The sequence below is a fragment of the Arvicanthis niloticus genome, chromosome 20, assembly GCF_011762505.2.
Source record: "Arvicanthis niloticus isolate mArvNil1 chromosome 20, mArvNil1.pat.X, whole genome shotgun sequence".
NCBI classification, from domain to species: domain Eukaryota; kingdom Metazoa; phylum Chordata; class Mammalia; order Rodentia; family Muridae; genus Arvicanthis; species Arvicanthis niloticus.
The window spans coordinates 38,754,010-38,772,874 of NC_047677.1; the positions used below are offsets into that span (position 1 = coordinate 38,754,010).

At 40.5% G+C, this 18,865-nt stretch overlaps 1 protein-coding gene across 1 annotated transcript in view; it reads left to right on the forward strand.

The window, feature by feature from the left end:
* Pcdh15 (protocadherin related 15) overlaps positions 1-18,865 on the forward strand; it is a 777,836-nt gene that overhangs the window by 367,617 nt on the left and 391,354 nt on the right. The window contains exon 6 of the mRNA XM_076917096.1: positions 14,934-15,053. Within this exon, the coding sequence (XP_076773211.1) occupies positions 14,934-15,053 (120 nt within the window). The remainder of the gene's footprint in view (positions 1-14,933; positions 15,054-18,865) is intronic.

Genomic DNA, 18,865 nt, shown 5'->3' on the forward strand with positions numbered 1-18,865 from the left:
GAAGAAACCATTTCTATGCCAATATGTATTCTTTGTACTGTAATCAAAATTTATTTGACAGTAAATATATGTGTTTATTTCAGAGTTCATTCATTCTGAAATTGGTTTATACATTGGCCTTAGTGTCATGTTGCTTGTGTTACTATGGTTTGTAGCATGTTGAGAAGTCGGGTCTTGTGTTGTCTCCAGGTTTGTTCCTTCTGACCAACATTACTTTGCATACATTTGCATGTGCACGTATGCCTCCTACTTTGTGGCAGCTGTGTCTTCATATAACCCCATTCACCTAAATTTGTTGCTGTTTTGTGTGTTTTCGGTTGATTAAAAAAATTTAAAATTGCCCAGATCACCTGTATGGAGGGTTCTCTCTGTAATAATCATATTTAGGAAATTTTTAAAAATGCTTTAAAGACCTACATGTAGCATGGTTTCTATAGTTCCTAAAAAGTGCAGAAAGCAGATATTAAATATTTTTACCATGAAATTATACACATATAGTTAGTGTATATGTAGACATAAACACTAGATTATATCTTTCTATACTGTGTGTATGTGTATATTTCAAAAACTCAAAATGTAAATTATGTATTCATGCACACATATAATGTATATACATATAAGATTTCATTTAAAAGATAAAAGTAGATTGAATAACTAAAGAGAAAAGAGATTGTAGACAAACTGAAATTTTGGATTTGAGGTTAGTCTGCCTTTTGCTGTACTGTAAATAAAAGCCTAACATTATTCAATTTGCAGCTGTTTCTCAGTGAGCATGAACTCAAACTCTTTCTTGTAACTAGGAAATAATCCTGCCATGCTTCACTAAAGATATCCTCAGAGTGGCAAAACGTTTGCTATCAGATCTTTTTCTACTTGAGGCCAAATAAGGCCACATTTCACATTTGCTGTCCCAGACAGGGTTTCTCTGTGTAATCTTGGCTGTCCTACAACTTGCTTTGCAGATCAGTCTGGCCTTGAACTCACTGTGATCTTCCTGCCTCTGCCTCCCCAGTGCTGGGATTAAAGGCATGTGCAGCTGCTGCCCAATTTGTCCTGTTAAAAAGCAAAGCAAAACAAAATAAGAACAAAACATTTGAAATCAATGTAGAATTAATATCTTTCCCTCTTTCCTCCCTCTAGACCCTACCATTCAATTTATCCTATTTTTATCCAATTGCCTTCTCAAGATGATAGGCTCTTCCTCCCTGTTCACTGCACACACACACACACAAACACCACATACGTGTATACACATACCAGTATGCATAGATATATACATGCAACATGCCTAGTCCATCTTCTTTGCATCTGTGGATAGTTTCATGGCCAAGCAATCTGTTCCAGACAATCCACAAGAGTCTCTTCCCAGGGAGAGGCCAACCCTTCCTCTCCCAACAGTCACCAGTTGTTCACAGTTCCATGTCTAGAGCAATGATGACCCAGTGAAATCTTCCCCTATCCACATTGGCATGCCTATTGTGTATTGCTGCTCTTCTGACCTTATTTATGCAGCCATTTCTAGGAGAGGCTTTTTCACAGCAGACTTCCTGTTTTCTTTTTCTTTTGGTTTTTCAAGACAAGGTTTCTCTGTGTAGCCCTGGCTGTCCTGGAACTCACTCTGTAGACCAGGCTGGCCTTGAACTCAGAAATCCAACTGCCTCTGCCTCCCAAGTGCTGGGATTAAAGACATGTGCCACCACTGCCCGGCTCATGGCAGACTTCCTAGTATTCTAAGTTTTGAATATTCCTGCCCTCCCTTTCATGGTGTTCCCTTGAGCCACAGATACAGGAACTGTGATATAGATCTTTCTATTGAACCTGGGATATGCATGATCCATTGGTTCCTGCATTGTGTCCAGTTGTGGTTTTCTGTGATGGTCTCCATTGACCATAAGGAGACTCTCTTTTGATGAGAGGAGGGAGCTACACTTAGCTGTGGATATAAGGATAAAATTTTTTTTTATTTTATATTTTATTTACATTTAAGATGCCATCCCCTTTCCACATTTCCCCTTCCTAGAACACCCCTGTCCCATGCCCCCCCCCTTTCCTTTTTGCTTTTATACGATTTTTTAAAAATGTTAATCAAAGGATTTATAAGTTTGGTAATGCTCAATCAGAAGTGTAACCCAATACCCAACCTAGATATGAAAACTATCTTTGACTGGTGGAGACATGTGAACATCTGCCTCCATGCCCCCTCTCTCTTTCTCTCTCTCATCACCTAGCTTCTCCTCCTCTTCATTTTCTCTTCTTGTTCCAATTCTTCTTCTCAGTACTCCTTCCCACTTAGCTCCTCCTACATATCACTCTTCCTGTTAAAGTAAAACTTTTCTCTCAAAATACAATTAGAGCATACTTATTCCTAATTGTACCAGTGAGGTACAAGATAGTCCTAATACCCAGTCCATCATTTTGTTGACTAACCAGAACCTCTGTCATCTCTTCTAACTAAAACACTTACTTTTGATCCTGGCTTTTTGGCTTTAGAATGAATGTCAGCTGAAAACCATCTACTCAGATTTTTTTCTCTCAAAGTAAATAGCCAGGATTGGCTATGAGACTATAAGTCTTCAACCCCATCAGAAATCCAGAATGACTGAGTTAACTGAAGTTATGGGAAGCACTAAACATAACTTCTAAAACTTAGCCAATTTATAGAGACCGCTGAACAGCTGGAAAGCCCCTATACTACCAAACATTGGAGCATCAAATCTTCAGCCTTCTGGCCCAGAATCATCTGACAGACCTTAGTGATGCAGGATTATTAAGGGCTGATTACTCTGTCTAGGCAGATATAATCAGTCGACTATTCTGAATGTGTGTCCTTTTCTGGACAGTAATTTGTCTGTAGATGGAGAGAGGCAATTCTTGCCTAGTGGCTGTCACCACACAACTGGAGTAACTCCAAGGATGCTCAATTTCTTCTTAGAATCCATGACAGGAAGCTGTCGGGAGCTGGCAGGTCTCTAATCAATATGAACATTAATGTATAAATATTTGTAGCATCAGTTCTATGGATTTCTGATGTTTTGAAAACCAACTATCCATGTAAGGTAACCTGGACTGTTGTCTGTTCACTCCTCTCAGCTATTTCTAAATAAAATATGGAAAACGCCCTAACAATAAACTCAAAAATATGAATTTGCTATAGTCCCTTAACTCATAGGTTAACCATCCCAAATCAGTTAAAAAAGTTAAAAAAAAAGGGCTGGGTCTAGGCCTTGTATTCCTAAATGTCTTATACAGGCACAATGCCCATGAGAGTATCAATATTCATCTCATTTTTATATTAGTAAGAGGCTCGTACCAATGAAAACCTTAAATTTGAAATCAAAGTAAATTTTGTACCATTTAAGAAATTATAACTTCATCTTGATAATAATTATACAGATTTCTACCAATAGGTTATGGCTATGCAATAAGTCCTAGCTAATCCCCCCTGTTCCAACAAAACCACTACTTTTCCCTAGAAAGACAGACCATTATTAACCACATTAGTCCCCAAGCTCAGGGAATAGGGGCGCTGACTCTTCTTTAACTTCTTCAAGCTGATTAAGGGCGTTGAGATTTTAGAAGAGGGGTGGGGGGAAGAGTAAGTTGATAAGCCTCTGATGCTGTGTCTTCACTGAATCCAGATGGAATTCCAGGACATCGGAGGTTTGGGCAGGTCTGCTCAGTATGCTTGATGAGTAGATACACCAAGGCTGTGTATTCTGCAATATACAATTCTCAGAACAAGTTTTAGTATCAAGAAAAAAAAAACAATTTCCCCCCACAGGGGGCTGACATTTTTTTTTAAAGATGTTGGTTCTGACAACTTTTTTTTTCCACTTGTTAAAATTGGTTGTAGTATTTACGTTTCAGATTTTATCCCCTTACCCTACTTCCTCCCACCACCCAGAAACCTCCTATCCCATCCCCCTCCTCATACTTCTATGAGGCAGTGACCGCACCTACCCCCCTTCACTATCCCTTCCCCGCCCTCACATCCCCCCCCACTCTGTGTTCATTTTTTTTTATGGGACCAAGAAACTCCTCTCCCACCTATGTCCGACAAGGCCATCCTCCCCTACATATACCTCTGGAGTCTTGAGTCCCTCCCTATGTGTTCCCAGGCTGGTGGTTTAGACCCTAGGGGGCTCTGGTTGTTTGGTATTGTTGCTTTCCACCTGGGGTCACTAACCCTTTTTGCTCCTTCAGTCCTCTCACTAAGTTCTCCATTGGGAAACCCATGATCATATCAGTGGTTAACTGTGAGCATTGTCCTCTGAGTGTGTTAGTCTTTGGCAGACCTCTAAGGAGACAGCTATATCATGTTCCTTACAATATGTACTTCCAGCCATCCATAACAGTGTTTAGCTTAGGTGGCTGTACATGGGATGAATACCCAGGTGGAATGGTCTCCTGATGGCCCCTCCTTCAGTTTCTGTTCCATGTTTTGTTTCCCTATTTGCTCCCTTGAACATTTTTGTTTCTCGTTCCAAGTAGAACTGAGGCATCCCCTTTTGGTCTTCCTTCTTCATGAGCTTCATGTGGTCTGCGGGTTGAGTCTTTGCTAATCCAAGCTTTTGGGCTAACATCCGTGGAGATATGTTTGTGTAGCTACCTTCTTTTACGGTTTTTGGAAGATTACTTTCTTGCTTTTTCTAGGTTGTAGTTTCCCTCCTTGTGTTGGAGTTTTCCACCAATTATTCTTTGAAGTGCTGGATTTATGTTGAGATACTGTGTAAATTTGGATTTGTCATGGAATATTTTAGTTTCTCCATCAATAATGATTGACAGTTTTGCTGGGTATAGTAGTCTGGGCTGGCATTTGTGTTCTCTTAGGGTCTGTATGATATCGGTCCAGGATCTTCTGGCTTTTATGGTCTCTGGTGAGAAGTCTGGTGTAATTCTTATAGGTCTGCCTTTATATGTTACTTTGCCTTTTTCCCTTACTGCTTTTAGTATTTTTTCTTTGTTTTGTACATTTGATGTTTTGACTATTATATGGCGGGAAGTATTTCTTTTCTGGTCTAAACTATTTGGAGTTCTGTAGGCTTCTTGTATATTTATGGACATCTCTTTCTTTAGGTTAGGGAAGTTTTCCTCTATAATATTTTTGACGATATTTACTGATCCTTTAAGTTGGGAGTCTTCCCCCTCATCTATACCTATTATCCTTAGGTTTGGCCTTCTCATTGTGTCTTGGATTTCTTGTATATTTTGGGTTAGTAGCTTTTTCTATTTTGCATTTTCTTTGACAGTTGTGTCAATGTTTTCCATGGTATCTTCTGCACATGAGATTCTCTCTTCCATCTCTTGTATTCTGTTGGTGATACTTGTGTCTATGACTCCTGATCTTTTTTTTAGGTTTTCTATCTCCAGGGTATTGTCCCTTTGTGATTTCTTTATTGTTTCTACTTCCATTTTTAGATCCTGCATGGTTTTGTTTAATTCCTTCTCCCGTTTGGTTGCATTTTCTTGCAATTCCTTAAGGGATTTTTGTGTTTCCTCTTTAAGGGTTTCTATCTGTCTACCAGTGCTCTCCTTAAGTTCTTTGAGAGTGTTATTTATGTCTTTCTTAAAGCCCTCTATCATCATCATGAGAAGTGATTTTAATTCTGAATCCTGCTTTTCTGGTGTGATGGGGTGTTCAGGGCTTGCTCTGATGGGGGAGCTGGGTTCTGATGATGCCATGTAACTTTGGTTTCTGTTGCTTATGTTCTTGCTCTTGCCTTTTGCCATCTGGTTAACTCTAGTGCTGTCTGTACTTGCTGTCTCTGACTGAAGCCTGCCTTTCCAGTTATCTAGCTTGTGTCTGATCTCCTAGGGGTCCAGATGTCTCTGTGATCTTTTACAACTGCACTGATTACAGTGGTACCTCTAGGATGCCTCAGGATATGGTGCCTCCAAGGTAGCAGTCCAGCTAGGTGTCTGCTGTTCTGGGTGCAGTGTCTCCTCTAGAATATCTCAAGATATGTTGTCTGACGCTCTGAGTTCAGTTGTTCCTCTGTGGCTCTGGGTTGAGTGGACCTTCCAGTATGTCTCAGGTGGGATCTGGGGTCCACACAACAGCAGACCTGGCAGAGGTCTGATCCAGGCCTCAGATCTGAGAACTAGTTCCTAAGACACTGTCCAAGTTAGAGAGCCTGGGATCTCCACTTCCTCTGTGTTCTTGGAGGTTGGGGGCAGAGATGCCACCCAAGATCTGCTCAGTGCTCTGGCCCAGACCGGAAGGGACCAGTAAGGATAAAATTTAGAATGTAGTTAGGGATTGTTTGTTCAGTAATGTGTCAGTAGCAGATTCTTTTGTCATAATTCATGATCTCACTACCCTTAGGAAGCTGGCCAGGATTCTAGCACCTAGGCATGGTTTCATTCCAGTTGAGTGGTCCCTAAATCTAATTAGAGAGATGTTGGTTAAGATCAACATGTGAGATTTGCTTTTTGAATGTTTATGGATATCTTGCTTGCACTGGTCCTGCCAGTGTGAAATGGAACAGTTCTATGAGGCAGACATGAGGATGGTTATAGGAAAGACAGAAAAGAAGACTCAGAGACAAAAGTTACGAATCAGGAGGGCTACAGAAGAATGTAATTCTTATAGCCTTTATATACTTTACAGTATCATGGGAAACAAATTTACAAGCCAGCAGAGACAATGGCTGACACACATTGAATGTATGTTCCCATCTGGAGGCCTTCTTATTCCTTCCACCAAGAATAATAGAACATTCATCCCCATGCCTTGAGCTTCTAGTGTGGCTCCTCTTATTGGTCCATGCATCAGCAGACCAAGAAATCTGCCAGCAGACTCTGACCTGGCTTGACTCTGCCTGTCAGGCAGGCTTTAACAGCAGCAGGCAAAAATGGTTTCCAACTTGCTATAGTAATCATTGTCATGATCATAGCTGTGGTAACTGAGTAGAACCATTCACTGCTTCCCTCTGTTGTCTGATTCTATAATATCTTCCAGTCGTATGGAAGCTAGACCACAGAATATAGGCATTTGAGTCAAGTCTAGCTCCAATCATCCAAGTCCTGTGCCCTAAGTATTTGACAACCTCAGCATCAGTCTCTTACCTTAAACATCTGGGATGCAACCAAAGGCTATATTAATACTCTACATCATATTGGGAGTCACTCAGGCTACACTGATCAAAGATTAGAAAACAGGTTTCTTGTGTCTGGTACTGGAGTTTGTGTTAACCTGTAGTTCATGTAAGGAGAATATCCAGCCAAATTGGTACAACTTTCTCTAAGATATACATAGTCCATATACACATACACTTATATGGATTGTGTTTAATTTCTGGTGACTGTAAAATAATTTGATTCCTTGAGGCTTTATCAAAGGACCTTGGTATTATTTGTTCCTCAGTCCCCTTACTGAATGGACTTTCCTCTTTTCTCCCCAGTGATGTCTCCTCTTGTTTTTCTGTATCCTACCTCCTGTATCCTGATATTTTCAAGTCTCCTCTCCGCCTATTTATGGTCCCTTTAAAGTTTCCTGTTTCCTGTGGTTACTCCATGTGAAGTCACTCACATCTGAGGGTTTGGAGCTAAGGTACCCCAGATTAGAGAAAACATGTGTGTGTCCTTCTGGGTGTGGCTTACCTGACTTAATATAATTTCTTCTAGTTACATCCATCTTACCTGCTGATTTTATTTTTCTTTACAGCCCAGTAGTATCCCATTGTGTCTATGTAGCACATTTTGTTAGTATCTTATTGAGGATTTTTGCATCTATGTTTATCAAGGGTATCAGTCTTTCATTTGTTTGTTTTACCTCATTTGTTTTACCTTTGTTTGTTTGTTATTTATTTGTTTTACCTCATTTGATTATTACAGCAAAATATTAGCAGCATGACAGGAGTTTGGGTGTGACTTTCTGTTTTCCTTTCTTTCTCTCTTTTCTGTTTTGTTCAAATTTTAGAGTTTAAGAACTGGTTGTAGTTCTTCTTTGAAAGCAAATAGAATTCTGCTGTGAATCTATCTAGATCCAGATGTTTGGTTTTGGGTATTTTGTTATTGTTGATTGGGTTATTTTTTCTTTCATCTTTTCCTTGTTTTTTTTTTCCTTTGTTATTGTTTAGTTGGTTGATTGGTTGGTTTTCCCCAAAACTGTTTATACTGTTTCATTTCCCCCTTTTTATGTGTCTGTTTAGGTTGTTGGCCTTTTCTTGGTCTAACATGTTAATTTGAATGAAACAAACTATTCATGCCCACATATTAAAGTCTCCACTTTAATGAAGTACAAATTCTCCAAGTAGTCCCTTATAATATTCTGAATTTCTCTGGAGTCTGTCATAATGTTTCCCTGTTCATTTCTGCTAATTAGTGTCCTCTTTTTCCTCTTTTTTGGTTAGTTGAGTTGAGGGTCTGTCAGTCTTGTTTATCTTCTCAAAGAACCAGTTTTAGGGGCCTTGATTTTCTTTGTTTCAGTTTCATTAATTTGTGCCTGGAATTTTATTGTTTCTTGCCATCTGCTGGGCTTTGGTTTGGTTAGTTTTTGTTTTTCTAAATTCCTGTGTTGCACCATCGAATCATTTATTTGTGCTCTTTTTGAATTTTTAATGTAGGAATTTAGAGCTATAAATTTCCCTCTTAGAACTACTTTTAACACATTACAGGGATATTATTCTTATTACTGTGGTTGTATTTTCAGTTGCATTCAGTTTAATTATTATTTTTATTTCTTTCTTGATTTCTTCTCTGATCCATTTATCATTTAGTAACATAATGTTTCATCTCTAAATATACTTAAGGGTCTTTTGCTTGGTATTGATATTTTTTAAGTTTTATTGCCCAATGTTTGGGCTGTACATATGGATATATATCTTGTTTTCTCTATTTTCTATGTGTGTTTTCTGTCTCAGGGTTTGGCCTATTTTAGAGAAGCATCTATGTGCTGCAGAGTGTTCTGTAGATATATGTTAGGATGTAAGATGCCATTTAATTCTGAGGTTTCTCTGTATGTTTTGTTCACATGACATGACATATCTATTTGTGAAAGCAGGGCATTGAAACCATCTACTGTTGTTGAATGTCTGTTAATTTCTGTCTTTAATTTCACTACTATCTACGCTTCTTATGAGATTGGATGCACTTCTGGGCATTTGTCTTATTTCTGCAACTTGACCCAGGCACATGACCAGGGGACTTTATTTTTTTATTTTTTTTAAGTTTAATTTTTTTTTTTTGGTTGTGTTTCTGATGTGCTAATCTGACTTTCCTTAGATTAACCCAGTGCATGAGATAAGGAACCTAAACTAACCCATATGACGCTGGTGCAAGAGCTCCAGGCAAATATGGCTTCCAATCCAGGGGTCCGGAGATAAGTCTGTTGGTGCAGAGATGAAAGAGGCACAGAGAGGGATGGAAGAGGAAAGGAATGCCTCTCACCAGTCGACTGTGGCTCAGAGGCCACTGATCTTGAACTTGGTGTGTGTGGAGATGGTCACAGACAGTGGCAACATGGAAGAGGATGGAGAACAATGGGGAAGTGGAAATAGGCTGAGAAGGCAGAGCACACTCAGGAACAAGGAGGGTTCAGGGGGTTCCGTGTCAGGAGCTGGGCTTCTGAGTTTGCAGATCATGGTGGGATGGAGGAGCAGGGTTGTCAGAGGGAAGAAGAGAACCAGGCAAATGTTGCTCAAATGAGGAGGGTCTGGAATTAGGCTCCTTTATTCAGAGATGGTGGTAGGAGGGGGGCGAGGCAGGAGAGGGAAGAAGCTTCTTACCCAGAAAAGGTGACTGACATGCATACAGAGGGTTGTGCCTCCCCGCCCCACACTTTCTGCCTTCTACTCCCTCTCATGCTACATGCAACTGTCTTTACAGTTCACTGACTGTGACATTTTTTTTTCACATTTTTGTGATGGTTTGTTGATGGTTTTGTTGTTTAAAATGTCCGTTAAGTGGTGTGATCATACACCTCCCAGCCTCCCCAAGCAAAATAAGACAGAACAGGGTTCAGAGATAAAATGTGGATGACACATCTGCTTCATCCATGCATGGCTTGTGTTGCTGCCCAGTTAGCGAATCAAAGCTCCATGTTAAATTTCTTTGTAGAAAAGCACATAAGAAAGATTTTTATGTTGGCTAGCTGAGTGAAAACATGTGAGCAGAGACCTACAGGCTTCCCCTATATTCCTTGGGAGCTTCAAAGTTGTCGTTCATTAATTCAGCATTCATGGAAATTTTATGCAACCTAAGAACCACATATAAAAATAACAACTGCATGAAAATATAAATCAAACAGCAAACACAATTATTCTCTGGGGGAAATCAAGGGAGATTAGTGAAGGTAAATATTCTCTTTGAGACTCTTGTTAAAAATCAATTTTGATGGGCAAAAGGAGACGTGTGTCACACAATGGCAGTGCAATAAACAGAGTAAGTAATATTGTATTTATTCTTAATGCTTCTTACTGCTCATTAAATAAGCCAGTGGCTTAATGTATTAATCAGGGTTCTCTAAAGTCACAGAACTTATGGAATGTCTATATTGAGGGAATTTATTGTGATGATTTATAGTCTGTAGTCCAACTAACTTAACAGTGGTCAGCTGTGAATGGGAATTCCAAGAACACTCATGAGAGCAAATATGGAGACAAAGTGTGGAACAGAAACTGCAAGAGGGGCCATGCAGAGACTGCCCTGCCTGGGTATCCATCCCATGTCCAGTCACCAAAGGCAGAGGTTGTTGTGGATGCCAGGAAGTGCATGCTGACAGAAACCTGATATAGCTGTCTCCTTAGAGGCTCTGCCAGAGCCTGACATATACAGAGGTGGATGCTGGCAGCTAACCATTGAACAGATCAAGGAGTTCCCAATGGAGGGGTTAGAGAGAAGACTGAAGGAGCTGAAGGGGTTTGTGGCTCCATGGGGAGAGCAATAATACCAACCAACCAGAGCTCCCAGGGTGCTAAACCACCAGCCTGGGAGCACATAGGGAGGGACTTATGGCTTGGGAGATTAGGTCCTTGGTCCTGTGAAGACTGGATGCCCCAGTGTGAGCAAATTCTAGGGCAGGGAGGTAGGAGTGAGTGGGTGGGTGGGGGCACACCCTCATAAAAGCAGGAGAAGGGGAGATGGGATAGGGTTTGTCTGGGGGTATGAAAATGGGGAAAAGGGATAACATCTGAAATGTAAATAAATAAAATATCCCAAAAATAGGAAAATCTAGACAGAATTCTGTTACACAATAATAACAGGAATAAATGATAATGTATTTTTCTTTCTTTGCACAAACCCATGACCACCTTCTTTCACATTAAAAAAATAATAATTTTCTTTATTAGTGAAAAAAAAAAAAGAATCTAGCAGTTGTTTAGTCCCACAAGGCTAGTTGTTTCAGCAGGTCTTCTGTAGAAGTAGGTTCCAACAGATGTGCTGGCCAGTAAGAAGAAGTCGAAGAAGAATGAATCTTCTTTTTTCTAATATCCTTATGTAGGTCTCCAGCAGAAGATGTGGCCCAAATTAAAGGTGTGTAGCACCATGCCTGGATTTGAGACTTGCTTTGTCCAAAGCTGACCTTGAACTCAGGGATCTTGCCTCCTGGGATTAGAGACCTATAATACTTTGTCTGGGCCTAACTTTATCATGGCCACTATGCCTCAAAATCTTCATTCCAAGACCCAGGTCAGAAACTTGTGTCTTCCAGCCTCAAAATCTAGATCACAGCTGGGCAGTGGTGGCACATGCCTTTAATCCCAGCACTTGGGAGGCAGAGGCAGGTGGATTTCTGAGTTCAAGGCCAGCCTGGTCTACAGAGTGAGTTCCAGGACAGCCAGGGCTACACAGAGAAACCCTGTCTTGAAAAACAAAACAAAAAAAAAGAAAGAAAGAAAGAAAGAAAGAAAGAAAGAAAGAAAGAAAGAAAGAAAGAAAGAGAAAAAAGGAAAAAGAAAAAGAAAAAAATTTAGATCACAGGTGTGCCCTCCAATTCTGGATTGTAGTTCATTCCAGATATAGTCAGGTTGACAACCAGGAATAGCCATTACACTTAACATTTCATAAAAAAATAACTTTACAAGTCAAAACAAAGTCTCTCATCACCCCAACCACAGAGAAACAATAGTATTTTAATTAAATCAATAACATATGTATTTAACCAACTTATACCTATAGAGGCACACCTGCCTGAGTTTTACACACATGAACCCACGACATAGCACTTCAACCAACCAGCCTAAACTTGCCTGTCTCTTGCGGCATTCATCATTTATTTATGCCAGAAACTTTTTCACTGTTGAATCTCTGTAAACTCTTCTACTATCTGGACGGTGGTTTTCTGTAGCTTTTGATTCTCAACTAATCTATGTAGTTTATGACCCTTTGGCTAACTGTGTAAATGATTTGTGGAAAAGAGATATGAATGACAATAAATAAGCAGCACCCTCAGGCATCTGGCCAGGCTGGTCTTGCTGTATATAAGGCCCTTCAAAAACCAAATTGAAATGTGACATATTGCACTATAAAGAGATACAGAACATTCTTATTTGCGTAGAAGTAGTGTTGCCCCCAAACTACTATAACCACACAGGAAAGTATAGACTATTTAAGAGCAGGGTATCTTGAGGGTCACACACTTATAATATGCTTGAGAGTTTATAAAGTAGCAGCGCTTGTGCCTCAGAAAGGAAAGCTCACCTGAGAATATGGTGCAAGCACACAGATGTGTATAAAGACATACAAGCATATTTCTAGTGCAGACATATACCATGGATATATGCTTAAACACACACATAGACACACACATACACACACACACACACACACACACACACACACGCATGTGCACATGCATACCACATACCTAGGCCTGAAGGTCCAAAGATTCAAGCATATTTCTGGTGAGAACAAACACAAAGAAATTTAATTAAAAATCTAAATCTACTAATCTTACATTTCTTACATTTGTCTTTTTCTCTTCATGTGTATTCATGTTCAGTCAGTCCCACATGGTGTGCATGTGCGCATGTGTGTGCCCCTCTGTCTCTCTCTCTCTCTTTCTCTTTCTTCCTCTCTCTCTCTCTCTCTCTCTCTCTCTCTCTCTCTCTCTCTCTCTCTCTCTGTGTGTGTGTGTGTGTGTGTGTGTGTGTGTGTGTGTGTGTGTGTGTGTGTGTGTTTGTTTGTGTATGCAAGTAAATGTACCTGTGAAAACCTGAGACTGGAGTCCGCAACTTTCCTGGATTGTTCTCTACCCTATTCTTTGAGGCAGACTCTCTCAATCAAACCCAGAGACCACCTAGACACCTAGACAGACAACCTAGACTGTTTTTCTAGTCAGCTTGTCATTGAGATTCCCCTCTTCTGCTTTCTAGGACTAGAACTACAGCTCACTGCCACACCCACACCCGCAGGGCATTACTTGGACTTTGGGTACCCAGAACCCAGTCCTTTTGCTTGAGTGGCAAGCCCTTTAATGGTCGAATCATCTCACTTGCCTTAAAGTCTGTGGATTTTGTTTTTAAATTTTGCATCCCCCTGCCTCATTTCTTTAGTGCAAATATTGCTCTTCTATCAGTATCAAGCACATTGGACTCTAATATTGGTCGGGCAGGTCTATCATATCATTAGCAGATCATAAAGAACTGCACTATTGTTCATGTACACACACACACACACACACACAAAGACACACACGTGCGTGCTAGCACACTGTAGTAGTACCAATTAGCAGGAGCCATCTGCACTAAGACATTTGGTATAAACACATAGATCTGGAACAAAGCAAAGCTCACTGATCTGTACAAACGCTGAGCTGATCACATGGCTGTGCCCAAGCCTGCTCCTCCTTCACACTGTACACCTTCTGGAACCTGGAGATCAATTGCAGTCTTACTGTAATTATAATAAGGCACTGTAACACAAAGGGGAAAACATGGCAAAACTGTCTCTCTTGCTACAGCTTGCAATGTAGGTTTTGAGGAGTTAAATCCTCTTCTCACACGATCTTGTGTACCGATAAGGTGATCATATCCCCTTTTCTCTATTGAGGCAACAAAGACATTGTTCCTCATCCTTTTCTTTTCCTGAAATATAAACTAATAAAATTTCCTGTAGAATGGTATTTCTGCTTGAAGTTCCTAAAACAAAAAAAGTGAATATGACCCAGGATAATTTGTGGTGAATTGAAATCACACACACACAAAAAGTCATCAATAGCGTTAATCTCTTGGGCTACCTTTACAATTTCAAGAATAAATGAATGTCTTTCTCTTTCCAGTAGTTTAAGGCCCATCTTTTGGGACTTCATCACTGAGTGTGTTATTTCCAACATAGCCAGAGAAATATAAAGGAAAGGTTTATGGTGGAAAAATAGATTTGAACACCATGGCTATTCATTAACTCATCGCTTGCATGCATTACCAACCTGGATTCTGTGACTCTGAAATTATTTCATATTTTGAGATGAAACCCCAGCCTCAATTTAAATTCTAGCCTGTGAATAACTTCAGACATTAAAGTTGTTTTTTTTTTTATTTTTTAACCTAAGAAAACAGATGCATTTTTCTCCGCAGGTGCTAAGAGGCTAATGGATGGAAAATGGTCCAAATGTGCTTTTCACTGAACTTTGTGTTTTCTTTACAGATCAAGGTCTTGAAGTTGTAAACTTCGGACATGAAAACAGATGCATTTTCTCTGTGGGTGCCGAGATGCCAATGGATGTAAAACGGTCCAAATGTGCCTTTTTAACGAATTTTCTGTTTCTCTATCAAATCGTGGTCTTGAAATTGTAAACTGCCGACATTTAAGGACTCTGGTGTGAGGACTGCACAGATTTCCCTATTTATTCTCAGGACTCTGAGTCTGATTTGAGCATCTCACCTCTCTTCCTCGGGTTAATGAAGAGATGGTTTTTAAACTGGAAAACTCATATGGATGATTGAAAAAAAAATAAACAAAAACCAGACAATTTCTCTTTCATGTCTTTCCAGCTCACTCCGGTTGGTACTACAGTATTCACGGGGTTTTCAGGAGACAATGGAGCGACAGACATAGATGATGGCCCTAATGGACAAATAGAATACGTCATTCAGTACAACCCAGAAGATCCGGTATGTACTCACAGTGGTAATTGTTGTGGGACATGTAATCAAAATTTGCTTTACCTGATAGTTATTAAATTATCCCCCAAGTTGCATCATTTTTAATACTTATGATTTTTAAATAAAAGCTTAATTTGGGAGTAGACATAATGTTCCAGTTGTTGTTGTTGTTTTATAGTTTTGCTGTTGTTTTTGCTAAATTTCCATTATCTTGAACTCCAGAGCCTTCTAAATAAGTCATTCTCAATCATCCTAAATGCTGTGACCCTTTGATATACTTCCTTATGTTATAGTGACCCTAACCGGAAGATTATTTTAGTTGGCACTCCATAACTGTAATTTTGCTACTGTTATGAATCACACTGTAGATATCTGATAAGGAAAATACCTGATATGGGATCCCAGAGGGGTCAAGACCCACATGTTAAGAGCACTGTTCGGAATGAATCACTGCTTACAGCACAAAATAACACAAACAACACAAGGCATAAGGATAATCGTATTTCTGCCATTATACCTGGCAGACACAGGATGTGTGTTTCCAGTATAGAACAGCCATAATGCCCTGCCCATGCCAATATGGACCCTATACCAAACAAGACAGAGCTTCTGGTAGTCGCCTCTACAGTTTGTGAGTAGGATCAGTTTGTTTTAGACCAGAGGATATCTCTATTGGCTTTCTAATTGTTTTAACCGTGTAAGATAAGAATCTATTTTCAATTTTTAAAACTTCAAATAAACAGATAATAAATAAAACTCCCACCGGAGTCCTATCCTTTCTTTTTCACAACTGCCAAGGCAGCTTCTAGAAGATAATGGCTTCACCTAAACAGAGTAAGACCTACTTCTTATGTGAGCTGTCTGATGTCATGCTTCTTGTTCATAATTGTATTCAGTATATACAATGCAGTGCAGTTAATGTCACACCCCATGGCCCAGCCCTGCACTCCGTGTAAAGTTTTATACAAACAAGAAGAAACGAGAATAAAACTTAGGGCTTGTGGATTGTGGGATCATGTTCAAGTCCAGCTGTCATTGGTTATGCAAAGGAAATAATGACACACACAATATGCATATATCTTTGCATTTTTAAAAGTCCTGAAATGAAAAAACAAAGTGTAGTTTCCCCTTCCCTTTCCTCTCTTCCCACCCCTCCTGTTTCCCCACCCTTCTCTCTCTCAAATCCATGCCTCCCTTTTTAATTGCTGGTACACATGCATTCAAACACAACAAACATATATACACGTATATCTATATTCCTAAACATGATTAACAACCTGCTCACTCTGTATAATGTTATGTGTATGTATATGACTCCAGAGCTGACCAATTGGCATTGGAGAAGTAATTGGAGGCATCTTCCTTCAGGTCAGGTAGTTAGTTCAGGAGAGAAAACCAGGTCCTGAGGTGAGATGTCTGCCTGATGTTTTGGAATGCAAAGCCTCATTTCAGAAGAGTGGCTTCTCATTGTGTGCAAATGAGACCGCTATTGATGCCCTTCCTTGGAACTTAGAAAATTCGAGTTAAAAACAAAATCCTAAGAGCATAACAAGGTCAACAGAAGGCTTTGGGAATGTGGAGTTTGTCCTGTTTCCCCCCACTGAAAAGAAACGACTGAGCAGGAGTATAAGCAGGCACAGAAGATGAAGCCAAGCGAGCAAGCCTCAGGATGATCAGTCATTGTGAAGTGTTGTGCAAAAAATGATGTAAGCAACAAGAATCTGACCAGTCGAGGGTGAGAGCAACACTTTCCCTTTAGCAGCAGGAAGACCAGTGACCACATGCACATTACATTTCCAACCCATTGACTGCTTCCCTCTGTGGAGTTTCCCAAATAACTCCGTGTGCTTAACTGTCAGCCTTTCCCTAGTCTTTCAGGTCATGATCTAAAAACCCAACGCAGCCAGCGCAGAATAGCCAACCGATGCATTTTTAGAGAAATATTGATTTGCGTTGAAAATAAAGAAAATTCCAAGGTTTGGTTGCGGCTTGAGACAACCGTGAGTTATTCGGGAACTGCCCTTCAGAGTTCTGTGAAGCTGAGTTCCTTCCTCACAGTGATAATCTCCGCTTTGACAGCTTTCCCTTCCCAGGGATAAATCTGTTCTGCTACCAAGATCAATTATGTGCCTCTTAGGACCCACAGATGGATAAGGCATTCAGCTACCCATTCTCAACATTACAAGGAAACCTGAATTGCACCATTGGCAGCACTACTACTGTAGATAACTACAGAAGGTGTCTGAGTTGAGGTCTTGTTCTTTGGAGCAAAAAATATTAAAAACTAAGATATTGAGAAAACTCTGTACTTGATATGCTGTGTTAACCAGTGTTTGCTTGTGTGTCTGTGTATATGTGTTTGTGTATCTGTGTGTGTGTGTGTGTGCCTGTGTGTGTCTGTGTGTCTATGTGTGCTTGCATGTGTCTGTCTGTGTCTATGTGTGTCTATGTGTGCTTGCATGTGTCTGTGTGTCTGTGCGTGTCTATGTGTGCTTGCATGTGTCTGTGTGTGTCTATGTGTGTCTATGTGTGCTTGCATGTGTCTGTCTGTGTCTGTGTGTGTCTATGTGTGTCTATGTGTGCTTGTGAAAGGCTCGGGAAGCCCCCAAAGGGGACCCCACTTGAGTCACAGGATGGCGCGCACCCAAAGGACACACGGAAGACCAACTTGCTGCAAGAACATGAGGTAGTTTAATGGCGGAACGTTCCAGGCCGACACATGTCTCAATGTGGGAGACAGGGGCATCGACCTCGTGGCTCCAGGGTTTAGGGTTAATATAAGCTCGGGGTGGGGAAAAGGAGAAACTTTCGCACGGGTGCACACGATTGGTTGTTTTCCAATTTTTGAACATCTGGACAAACCGGTCCATGGGGGCAGGGAGCAGTTCCTGCAGGCAGATGTTTATCTCTTATCTTCATTCCTGGGATGGCTCGGTAGCCCATTGTCCTGTAACTCTGCATTCCTTGTTTGCGGATTAACTGGCCTCTGGTTGGCAAACCAGAGGGGCAACTTTAGCTACTCAGGCTAGGGAAAAAGAATCTATAATTCATGGGACCCATAAAATTTTCTTTTATTTGCATGTGTCTGTGTGTCTGTGTGTGTCTATGTGTGCTTGCATGTGTCTGTGTGTGTCTATGTGTGTCTATGTGTGCTTGCATGTGTCTGTGTGTGTCTGTGTGTGTCTATGTGTCTATGTGTGCTTGCATGTGTCTGTGTGTGTCTATGTGTGTGTGCCTGTGTGTCTCTGTATGTGCCTGCTTGTGTGTATGTCTGTGTGTCAGTGTGCATGTGTGTGTGATTGTGTGTGTGTACATATATGTCTGTGTTTCTCTGTGTGTGTGTACATGTGTGTGTTTGTGTACATATATGTGTGTCTCTCTGTGTGTGCATGTGTGTATGTCTTTGCCTGCATGTGTGTTTGTGTATATGTGTCTGTCTGTATGTATGTATGTGCATGTGTGCCTGCATGTGTGCATGTGTGTGTGTGTGTGTGTGTGTGTGTGTGTGTGTCTGTGTATCTGTGTGTGTAGGCATGAGTACACTATGGTGTACATGTGAAAATTGGAAGAGAATCTTGAGTGTGGGTTCTCATCTTCCACCATATCTGAAGCAAATGTCTTATTCACCCTTGTGTACGTCAGAAAAGTAGCCTTGAAGCTCCAAGACATTCTGTCTCTGCCTTCTATCTTATTATAGGCACCTGGGATTTACAAGCCTATGCTGCTGCATCTGGTTTCCCATGGGTTCTGGGGATTTGAACTTAGGTCCTCATACTTTTATGGCAAACATTTTATTCACTGAACAGTCTCCCAGGAGCCCC